This window comes from Drosophila navojoa, chromosome 2 (genome assembly GCF_054131105.1).
Source record: "Drosophila navojoa isolate 15081-1374.11 chromosome 2, UAZ_NAV_1.0, whole genome shotgun sequence".
NCBI classification, from domain to species: Eukaryota; Metazoa; Arthropoda; class Insecta; order Diptera; family Drosophilidae; genus Drosophila; species Drosophila navojoa.
In genome coordinates, this window is record NC_142890.1 from 3,499,931 (window position 1) to 3,512,279 (window position 12,349).

The 12,349-nt window shown below is 35.8% G+C and overlaps 2 protein-coding genes across 8 annotated transcripts; one reads left to right on the plus strand and one right to left on the minus strand.

The window, feature by feature from the left end:
* The first annotated feature begins 3,749 nt into the window (after positions 1-3,749).
* Positions 3,750-10,269, plus strand: spz (Spaetzle domain-containing protein). Of its 7 annotated transcripts, none has more exons than XR_016197019.1 (8): positions 3,750-4,652; positions 6,288-6,461; positions 6,651-6,728; positions 6,965-7,165; positions 7,229-7,307; positions 8,105-8,462; positions 8,530-8,836; positions 9,984-10,269. XR_016197019.1 is itself a non-coding variant. In XM_089261731.1 (6 exons), exons 1-6 carry the CDS (start codon positions 4,590-4,592, stop codon positions 8,732-8,734), a joined length of 1,221 nt encoding a protein of 406 aa, XP_089117857.1. In that variant the 5' UTR covers positions 3,750-4,589; the 3' UTR covers positions 8,735-9,182. The 7 variants fall into 7 exon arrangements, 1 of the variants encoding a protein (XP_089117857.1); XR_016197020.1 differs by having other exon boundaries at positions 8,129-8,462; XR_016197015.1 differs by having other exon boundaries at positions 6,965-7,307.
* LOC108657826 (uncharacterized) lies at positions 8,827-9,032 on the minus strand. Its single transcript, XM_018110477.3, has one exon. The coding sequence runs from the start codon at positions 9,030-9,032 to the stop codon at positions 8,904-8,906; it is 129 nt and encodes a 42-aa protein (XP_017965966.1). The 3' UTR covers positions 8,827-8,903.
* Positions 10,270-12,349: the final 2,080 nt, after the last annotated feature.

Consider the following 12,349-nt stretch of genomic DNA (forward strand, 5'->3'; position numbering starts at 1 on the left):
TTGTTTTGACCACAAAGCTGTGTGCCAACCAGGTCGATGGTCGCTAAACGAACGACTGCGTCTGAAACAGGCCATCAGTTTCGACTGATTGCACATCAGCTCATACTAAAAGAAAAATAAAACGCCTAGTAATAATAATGAAATTATCGCTTCAACTGTTCAACAAATGGCAAACGCAAGAATGGCATAAAAAATTAAATAAAACAAAATATAATTACGTATACGAGGAGACCGTGAGACCGGTTGAGTGCAACAACAGGAAGGAAGCATTCAAATTTAGTTTAAACGTCGAGAAAAGCTTTGGTTATAAAATATATAAAAAATTATAGATATATATTTATTTTAATTTTTAAATTTTTTAAATAACTTAAATTGTATTTAAAGAGAAAACTAATAACTGTATATAAAGAAGTGTTAATACAATTTATATTATTTTAATAATCAAATATTTGACTTAAAATTAATGGTAAAATGGTATATATTTAAATAAATATTATTAAAATAATTTAAACATTTTCCATAACATTTAAAATATTTCAATTAAAATATACAACTAAAATTGATAGCTGCGTGAAATTGAATTACACAAAATCATTTAAATCCATGGAATGCAATGCATGTTACAAAATATGTTTCATATGCAATTTTACACTGTTACAAAAAGAGTATAACAGATTATTTGAATGTTTTTCGTTATTTCTGAGCTTCAAACCATTTACCATATGCCACATTGCTCTCTTTTTATTTTATTTATTTTTTTTTGTTTTTCGTTAATTGATGTGGAGCAATTGAAAAAGCAAATAAAAATTCATATGGCAAAAGAGATGGAGTGAAAAATTTTCAGAGTGTAACGAGAAGTGCGATAACAGGCTGGGTGCGCTCGCCTTGACAGCACTTGCAACATGTTGCATGAGCGAGAGAAAAACGAAAACGAAACGATAATACAACGAAATGGTACGGCATCCTGCACGACTTCCTGCACTTCCTGTTCAATGGCGCTGCTATCGCCGCGTTGCGCAATGAACTTCAACTTCAACTTCAAATTGGACTTCAAAGTCGCGCGACAAAAATCGAAACAAAAATAAGAAGCAAATAAAATTGAAATTCGGAAATGAACTCGTTTTCGGTTTGGTTTTTGGCATTTGGCGGAAGTGGCCAACGCCATGGCATAATCAAATTTTCGCACAGAGTTTGAACTGTGTCTGTGTGCCTCATGCAGCTGGCAGGAGTCGTCGAAGCAGTCGAATTAGCGCCCAATGCAAGAAAGTGAAAGTCACCAGCTCCAGATCGCCGCGATGCTCCACAGTCAACTTTGGTGGCATTTCGCGTATGCAACGACTGCAACCATCGACTATCGACAGTTGGCACTCTCATTGTGCATCCCAATGTGGCAGCCAATGCCGGCGATGATATAACCGCCCAGCGCCAGCTGACAAATTATGTAGATGCAGCCTGCAGCATCCTGCAGCATCCTGCCGAATGTGAGCTACGCCGTGAGGATACTTTTAGCTGAGAGTGTTGCCACTATGTCAGTTAGTATGTTACGCTAAATGAAATGTCTTTAGATGTAGTAGATAGAAAGCTTTTCAATGTTCTGATGAGTAAATATATAGAACTACATATTAATTATCAGAGCCTATTTTCAGAATAGAAGAAGACGAAGAAGAATACAGAGAAGATTCGGAATGAATTATATGAATAATAATATAAACATTATATAGACCTTTAACTCAATTATATTTTTTCTAGAATGTAGTATCATCATATACAACACTATACAACCACGTCTTTCGGGTTCATTTATCTGCAATATTAAGGGTCTTTTCCTTCGACTCGGAACTATCGAGTAATGTTGTGTATATCATATCGGTCCATATCATATCATATGATATCTCATCTATCATATAGTACTCTCTTAGGGTATTCACTCAGCCGGCATGTCATTTACTTATTTCATTTTCATATTCATTCGCATTGAATTTATAGCAGTACTCGATTCGCAGCACCTGGTCACCGTCAGCATTGCGTGTCTTCGTCTCTTCGGACGCTGCTGTCACGGCTGGGTTTGAGCTGCATTTTGTTGCCACACGAGGAGGCATAATTTTTCCAGGTGGCGACTTAATTGTAGCTGGTTTTAACTACTTTACGAGTATTTCATGAATTTTGCTTTTTATTAGCATTAGTTTTGTCTCTTTCTGATTTGCATTGAATGCGCAATGCTATTTATTGACTTGCATATTTCACGGGAAAAATTTCATAATTTTCCTGCTGAAAATGTTTTTTTTATTTGATCTCGCAGCTGTCTGACTAATTAATGGCGCCCACATTGAGTCATTTCCTAGCTAATTTATAACTATTAACGAAATGTGTGTGTGCCTTAGGCCAAATACTTAACAGCTTAGCAAAATGGTCGAAATCAGTTTGGGGCGTTTTTTTTGTGCCATTATTTTGTGGGTCCATTAGTTTAATGGGGTCTAATGTTGCCATGGTTATGCATAAATGGAAGCTTAGAAAGGTCAGCAGTTTTTTTTCGGCAGCCGGATAATTGGGTTAAGTTTTAATTCCTAATTTAGAGACACCCAAAACTATGCAAATATAAATTGGAGATTCCTAAGAGTATGCTAAATTAAAAATTTAATCTGTTGCTTATAATTTTAAGCAAAATTTAAATATAAATTTTAATGATTGAAATTTTGTTTTTATATCAAAATTTATTTCATATATATTTTATATATTTAAAAAATTTCATTTAATTACATATTAAAAAAATTGTTTTTAAATTTATTTAACAAATTTGTTGACAATTAATATGCTATAAAAATTATTTATTAAGAAATACATCCTTAAAAAAAAAACATATTTTATTTTTTTTATTATTATTATTTTTTTTTTTTATCTTATATGCATATATTATATTATACTATATGAAGCTAAGCTAATTATTCCAATTGGCTAAACTATATGGCCAAGTCCGGATTCAATATTCTTAGTATCGCGGTTGGATTAAATTGAAATGAATTTGTGAAATACTTGGAAAGCACGCGAATTGTATTATTATTCATTCAATAAGAACTCAAGATTCGAGACCACGTAATACGCAATAAGTACATGAAGATTTCATATGACTAAACGATTTATTTGTGTGTATGTATATAGCATATAAATAAATATATTTACGTATATATGTGTACAACTTTGTATGCGCTACGTCATTGCACCCTTTATTAACCATTCACCATAAGTGACATTTATTATATGAGAGTCTTGCGGTTTGTGGTTTAATGAATCTGGATATTCCCCTGAATCATGATCTTTCCCAATGGATACAGAATTTACTAAGTAGCTGCGCCGCTGGCGACAAAGACGCGTGCTTGAAGTGCGCTTCATTAACATAAATGTACATACATATGTATATAAATGCACATGTATGTATGTATGTATGTATGTGCGTTATCTTCAAGTGAATTGGCTGGCGAAACTATTTGACAAGCTTTTGAGCTCAAAGCTACACTCTTCTTTTCAGCTGTTAAGCAGCTGTTAAGTGAGCTTACCCATGTTAATGTGCCTCAGCAGCTTCTGTGTTTACATGAGAGCGTTCCGCTGTAAGCATAACACAAAGCCACAAAAACAGCTGTAATCCGCTGCCGGCCGATCGCTCTCTTCGTTCAGCACTCTCTTACTCTATCGCTCTTTCACTCCCTCTCACGAACGCTTGCGCTAAGCTTTGCATAAAGCTTGTGCATTGCCAAGACTTTCGACTTGTCGTTCAGTTGCTTTCTTGTCGCGCGCGACGATAAGCGTATGTGCTGGCTTGTTAGTTAGTTAGTCGTGTGCTATCGTTCTCACTCTCTCTCTGCTTCTCCGCCTCTCTACCTCGCTCGAACGCGTCGCAGCTGAAGTGAAGTAGTGATAAATATCAAAGACGCGCTTCTCCCACACGAATTACACAAGAATACTTCCCCTTTGGGAAAATACACGAACTAAGCGTGCGCGCAGAGCAGAGCGGAGCAGACGAAACGTCTGCTTAAAAGCGCTTGCATCACAACAGCAGGGCTTCATTTTAGGCAAGGTCAAGCACGGCGCAACAGCAGATTGAAGAAGAAAATAAAATAAAATTAAATCTATAAATAAAATCAGTCGCATCGACAGGTGATATAGTGAAAAGCAGAGCGAGCAAGCGTCAAGTGCGTCGCTGGCTGTTGGCAGACACTGTGCAAAGGAAACAAACAAAGCGGAATAAACGACACTGCGCAAAGAGGCGACTGACAACAACTAATACAAGCAACAGCAGCTTCGACACCAACTACAATAATATAAAAGAAGAAGCAGAAAGAAAAAAAAAAAACAGTCAAAACAAAAACAACAACAACAGCGGGCAAATAAAACCCGGCAATAATTTTAGTCGTGCCAGTTTGTTTATTAAATATACTATATAAAGCGCATAAAGAAAACAAATATATTAAAACAAAGCATCGACTCGCAGTTACCCTGTAAACAAGTTTAAATTTTTTGTATATATAGAATAAAAAGAAAACACCAAAAATTACTTAATTATTTAAAAAAAATCTTAAAAATAAATTATAATAAAAATGCATCCAATGTGGTGGAAAATGATCGCAATTATGATGCTGCTCTTCGCTCTCTTCGCAACGGTAAGTTTTGAGTTGTTTTATAAAAATTATCCTAATTTTTATGCTTGATGCTTTTGCCAAAACTTAAATGAAAATTAAAAATAATTAATATTTCTGCTATTGGTTCACATTTCTAATAATATTCAATCATTATTATTATCATTATCATTTGGTGTATATAACAATCCCATCATTGCATTTCATTTTGCAGGGTATTTAAGTTGTTTTTTCAAACAACTCTCTAAATACCTCTAAATGCCTGTTCAATATGCGACTTGCTCTAACATTTCCCATATCCGACAGACAGCACACGATTTGTATATTGATGTATGCAGGGAATCATATTTCAACTGGAAACCTAACGCTTAGCAAAATTGATATGAGTCTGGGAACTGCTCAAGCTTACGTAGTATATCAGTTCGCGCTCGAGCCAAAGGGCTGTTAATTAAACATCTATAGATCATACAATGTCTAGAAGGCAGTAAAAATTAACAGAAATCTGATAAACTCGAGTTCAATTATTAAAAACTCGAGTTCACTTTAATTATTGACGATTCTAATAACAAAAGAAAAGTAAAAATCTAAGCAGAGACAATTTATAGGCTATAATTAACAATCTTATCTCTAACGGAGGCTAAAGGGGAATGTGTCTGATTTTTGAGCAATTTGAGCTCCAACTCAAATTGAATAAATAACCAAATACGTGAACGTGAGCTGCGTCTCTTAAAAACATATGTTTTTCAATAGTGTGAGTATCTCTTTTCAGATTATTGTTATTACTTGAAGTCATTTTGTATAGCTGAAAAATTGTAATTACATTAGAAGCTTATAGCAAATCGAGCGAGTGTTAAATGAGCTTAACGAATTAAATAAAGTGAACTGAGTAAAAATGAAATTATTCATACATATATAAGACTACTTAATAATACTCTAGATCGAGTAGTCGCTTTTCAAGATTCACGAAATGTAAAAACCTTATCTTTAGAGTAGCTTGAAAATAAAAAATAACTTAGTAAAGCAACTCTATAAAAATTTAACTAATTTATAGCTCGATAGAAATCAAGTTGATCTACTAGACAGACAGACAGCTATAACCCTTTGGGTATACGTAATCGGTATGCTAATTTGGAAACTAGAAAACCATACAGTTATATGAGATTCACCTAGGTCCAGCATAATCATAAACAAAACTAAAATAACCTATGTATAGGGTATGTATATGAGTACGGTAATAGAAACGTATGAGTATGCATACAAATATGAAATTTTGGATTAAGTACTATTATAAGTAGTGCTGCCCCTGCTCTCTTTCAATATGCTTGCTATATCCCTCTCTCTATATATAACATCATATGTACATATATCATAAGCCATGCTCATAGTAATACACACATTCACACACACACACACACACACACACACACACACTTGGTGATTACACAAGCGCGGCTCGGCGGATGGCAGTTGTCATTGCCAAACGAAATATTGTTTGGGAAACGATTAGCAGCTCGTCGCGACAATCATCGCTATTTAATACCCTATCTTATACGCGCGCGCCTTCTCTACCCGCTGTACAGTGGATTATGTTACTATCGAATCGCAAACCAAGACAAAAAAAAAAAAACAACAACAAAATGTTCCACATATATCTTTCAGATAGTTTGTATCAATAGCGAAATATCGAAGCGACGCAGCGAGGCAGCTGCTGCAGTAGCTCTAGAATCGAACAGCAGCTCCGTGGATATGACGTCCTTTGTCTCGCATCATCTACTGAACAAGGCCTCCAAGGATCAGCCGGAGGAGCCGCAACGGGAGAACAATGAGGTGGAGGTGTGCCAAGTTGTGCTTTGTCCTGAATGTTCTAAATGCTTAAATAATTATGTTGAATGTTCTTTTTTCTCTCTTCTTCTTCTTCTTCTTCTTTCTGTTTACTGTTCATTGGGATTTTGTTGGTTTTGTTGATAAATTGCAAAAATTTATGCGTTTCCCAACTTTTTCGTTTCGACACTTTCGCTGCAGCTGCCCGCCGAGGATATTGACGAGCGCGTTCGTTCCATATTCAAAGTGCACGATGGCCATGGTGTGATGCTTTTCAATGTAAGTGAGAGGGGTGACCACCATGACAGCCAATGCCCCCACACATAGTCCACAATCATCCACATCCAATCATTCATCCGTCCACCTACTAACAACCCCCACTCTGTGTTTGTGTGTGCTTCGTTCGTTCTTTGATTTGGCTTTGAAACTAGCAAACAAGCAAAACGAAAAGATAAAGAAAACGAAAATCAATAAGAATAAGAGAAGAGAAACTAATGCAAAATTTACACACACAGACGACGGCCATGAACGATGATGCATCTCTCATGCCCATATCCACAGCCGAGTCCTGGCCATCCACCACAACCAGCACTCACACCCCAACTCAGATTCAAACTCAAAATCAAAGTGAAACTCAGTCTCAATCCACGTCTCAGGCCAAGCCCAAGCACTATCATCAATATCAAAGCCTGAATCATCAGCAACAGTCCTTCAAAGTGCAGCGCTCACCGGATGGCAAGCTGAATCTCGTCTTTAATGAACCAATCGTCTCTTTACAGCCCACCGTACAGCAGCAGCCGACGCAGCAGGAGCAGCCAACGCAGCAGCCACAGCAGCCGCGTCGTCCCATCTCGGATGGTAAGTGGTCTATGTGTAATGATCCACAGTCGGCTATCAGCGACTGTCTAATACACTGTTCACAGGTGTGCCATAAGGCAAACCTCAAAACTATAAGCAGAGGAATATATTAGGGAATATCACATGTGAAACTCAATTTGTGACAAGCTCCGAGATTCTGATTAGATTTAGACTAATTAGATTAGATTTTGTTACAGTAAATAAGATTTAGTTAATGTTCCAACTTATATATAGAATCACTCTATGCACAGGGTACTTAAAGACTACTAAAGGGGTAGAGATTTGAATCTTGCTGAAGATCTGTCAGAATTTGTTAGACTCTATAGACATTTAGCAGAGGATATTTAAAGATTTCAAAGGGAAGACTATTGTCATTATAGACAAACAACAAGCTTCTTTAGACTCTATAAACAAAGAATGCCTAACGCTTAAACTTATAGATTATCTAAGTCTTCTTAAAGAGCAAGGGCTTTCGAGAGATCAAAAACTTCACAAGACATTTAATGAGTCTCTCGATGCTCAGCAAGTCCGTTAACTAATGCCCTAAAGGTAGACTATCCCACTCCCTAGACATTTCATTTATGATTTAATCAATATTACCCTTAAAACCCATATACTCCGCAAAACACTTGTGAACAGTGCATTGATGTATGTTTTAATTACCTACCCTTAGATGAGTCTACCTACAAAAATGAAAATGAACACTTCTCTAATACAATAATACAATTAACAAATACTAAATCGATATCATGCTCACACAACACGTTCAACTCCCTTGGCGCTTGCCTAACGTCCAGTTATCGTGTTTCCCGACTCCATAGATAAGTATCGACCCACGCGGCCGACGCCGCCCGTGGAAACGGGCGATCTGTGCATGGACGGCTTCAATCAGAGTCGCTCCTTCTGTACCAAGGTCAACAATTATCCGGATATTTCCCGCCTGAAAGATGTTCTCTCGCGCCGTTTTGCCAATTTCTTCGTCGATGAGCCGCAGCCAACGGATTTCGGTCTGCGGATAAACGACGATGAGATGTACCTGTGCAACAGCCACCAGAGGTACCTCTATCCAAAGTACGGCCAGAAATTGGATCTGACGTGGCAGTACATAGTCAATACGGATGAGTTCAAGCAGGGCATACTTATCGAGGAGTGCGAGTGAGTAGAACTGAGAAATTATTGAACAAAATATATAGCTCTATAAATACTTTTGTTCACTTTGCAGTCACGAGGGCGAGACCTGTCAATTTCTGGATAGTTTTCCCAACAACTATGTGCCCGTGTGCAAGCAGCACTATGTGATACGGCACTTGGCCACGATCAACAATGCCAGCAGCGGGCAGCCGGAGGTGGCCAACGAGCCCTTCAAGATACCCTCCTGCTGCAAGTGTGTGATCAAGAGCAAATACTCCGTGGAGAGCCAACCCTAAACAAGACTACCAACGCAAAGAGCCCGATATTACATATAAATATACATATATATGATATAATAACAAGCAAACCATGCCAATTTCTGCACATGTGATTTTGATGTAAGCATTATTATTATTGTTTCATAACACACGAAATTTAGAAACGTGATTAGTGACATAGATCCACTCATTTGATAAGCTTGCGCAGCGTCCAGCCCATCGCATAGAATCCGAGCAGCTTAATGGCCATGCGCTTCCCCTCCACATTCTGCAGCTGCTTGAATCGTCCGCTCAGATTTCCCATCATACCATCCATTGTATGGAATGTGTTGTACTTGGTTTCAATTAGTTTGATAATATGATGTATTTATACACTTAGTAGAAAACAGAAAAACGGACACCGATCATACAGATCGGAAACGAAAATTCAAATTGTATACAGTTTTCGACGATTTTTTCCCGATTTTTCCAAAATTTGTAATTGTTTGCTCTTATTCATTACGAATATTTACGCTGACTAAAACTAGCTTTGTACACTTCAAACAATACGGGTATGTTCGATTCAAAGCCAACTACGTAGAGTATTCGAATTAGTCTCAGATGAAAAGTATTTATAGGTTTTAGGGTAAGTCTATGTACAAGGGAATTCAAATTTAATGTACTAAATACATACTTTGAGCTCATTTATTTTTTAGTTTTTATTTTATATACTATTCTACAAAATATACTCTTGTCTTATATAATCTTATCCTGTGCATCGATTGCTAAATATTGCACTTGGATCATTTATTTATCCTTTTTCTAGATAAATGTATTTTAGAGTCCCAAAATATTCATGTATGTATAATTAAAAAAAAAATATTGATGTATATTTAAAAATATTTAAATATGATATTGCTTAGCTGTATTTGGTGTATGAGGAGCTCCCAGGTTCATACTCCATATATTGAATTTAAAAAAATTTAGTTTTGAAGAGGTAAATCAAGAGGTTGGCTATAGAGTTTTTAGCCTAGAATCGTCATCAAGTATTGCAGTTGAATGAGTGAGAAATGAATCTAATGATATCTATATGATAGCTGAAGTATTCAAAAATATTTCACGTCGCTTGCAATTTTTTGTTCCTCATTAAATTTGAATTTTATTTAAGTTTAGGTTATAAAACTTATTAACACCCTCAACATATGCGTATACGTCTCTGTCATAATTATATATATTATTAAAGTTTATTAAATCATTATTTTCTTCCTTTTATTTTTTTACTCCACAGCGACACGTTTCACCAACCACAGAATGGCAGGCCAAACTGTCTAGGGTCTTTTTTATTGTTTATTTTTATTTGGATTCTCTTTTGTATACTTCGTAGACTAGCTGTTTTATATGCACATAAAACGCATTTTAATATTTAAGTATGAATAATCTAGATATTTGATATTATTACTAATGCTAATGCTAAATGCGAAACACTCATCGAACAGCCATAAATGTAAAAATTAATTGTTTAGCATTTACAACAAATTCTGCAAATACTGACGCTGCGTTTATGCTCATAAAAAGAAGGAAAAAAAAAAATTAGAAAAAATAAAAATATAATTAATGTTTTCTACTTAATTTTCATGTAAAGTCTAGTATAGTATGCATGTATTTAGTTTAAGTTAAAAAAAATTTTAAAAACATAGCAACTATAAAAGCTTTGTTAAAATGTCGTGCACAAAATAAATTGTTCAAGCAACTGATTGCGCAATACTCTGTAATTATTTGATCCTGAAGAGAAACAAATTGTGGGCATTGAAAGAGGATGAGTTGTCGATAAACAGATATAGGATCTATATATCTAAATAGTTTTTAACAAATTGTCATTTGATTCGAGCTGATTAGAGTGAAAGAAAATGTTATATTACTTTGTATAATTATATTTCAGCAGCAGTTGAAATTATGGTAGTACCTTAATAAATCGTAAAGTTTTGTTGGTAGAAATCATGGCTGCATATAGACTCTATATATATAAGTGTTGTTACTACCTTTCCAAGTAAAGGTCACATTTGACATTAATGTGATATGAACACATATTTGCATTTGTGTCCCATTTCAAGGCGTTTTTGCATTCTTATCGACTGCAGTCCTTTGTGCGTTGTAGCTAAGCAATGACATTTTTTATTAATTACTTAGAGGACCTATTAAGTCGCTTTCACACTTGACGAGAGTTCATGCTTGAGTATTTAGTCTGGGCTATTTAAAAATATCGTACTTGAAATTAGATCATAGGATAGATTTTGTTTATATATTCAATTTTTATTGATATTTTGTAGTGTAGAACCTGTGCGGCAATATTATATATATACATATTTGTGGGTTAGGTCAATGACTTTCAAACGTTGTATGGAGTTTTTTTTTTTATATAAATAAATACAAATAAAAATTAAAAATATGTATAATATTAAAATATTTAAAATATTAAATAACTGAAATTTCCTTTACATTTGACATAGATTGACATAAGATATCGCTGAAGCTGCTGCTACATATTGAGTCTACTTATCAAGCAGGCTATAGCTTATCAAGTCAATTTTTCCAGCTTGAATCATGGCTTCAGAAAGCCTATATACTCTCTTTCAAATCAAACTAAGCAGAATATTTAACATGTGCTTCTAAATATGTGTGTCTATGTGCCTGTGGGCATAATGTAAGTTAAAGTAAAGTTCTTTGAACTCGCATTTCAAACGACGTGAAAGCCATGTCAAAAGTACATTTTTCTTTGTGGCCAACAAGGCAAATGGCCAATGGCCAATGGCCAGTGGCCAATGGGGTGCAGCATGTAAACATGCATTTGCTTATTAATAATAATTCTGTGCGCACGCTGTGTAAACTAATTACAGCTGATGTGTGGTAAATACACACACACACACAGAGATACACACACCCGCGCACACACACACACAGAGCGAAAGCCATTCATTGGGCTGGCACATGGGGCGTATGCGCGTTTTGTCTGTCGACTGCATTTATATCGTTTGCTGTTTGTTAGCTGTTGCCTGTCTGTTGCCTGGCGCGCGCCGCAAATCGATAATATTTATTGATTCCAGGCGCACTATATAGCCCACAAAGTATGTCAAAGTTAGGTCGAGCCCATGCGAATGCCTTGACTAAATATCGTTCAGTATTATAGGCCTATATCTATGTATGTGTATGTAAGTGTATATTAGTGTGTATGTATGTATAGAAGTTGGCTTTTAATTATTATTATTTTGCGTTTGAAGGCCAGCTAAAATAGGCATTGGGGCAATGCCCGTCCATTAATCATGGCGCTTACCTATATTGGCCATATATCCCATACAGTACATACGTTTATCAATTATATGTAGTTGGCCGTCCCCAAAGCTACAATTCTAATGGACTTTTTCCCCCCAGATTACGAAACTTTGGCCTGGACATTATTTTGATTTGTGCTCACCGATCCCCTCCCTCGCCCACCAATCTAAGCACCCGCAGACTATTGGAAAAAGTACAAGTTTATGTAGTAACAAATTTGAAATACCCTTTCTGCTAAGTGATGCAAATGTATGCAAATGAGTATATATGTAATGGAAGGTAGCTTAGACCGGTTGGTTTGTGTATATTCCTTATATATTTATCGAA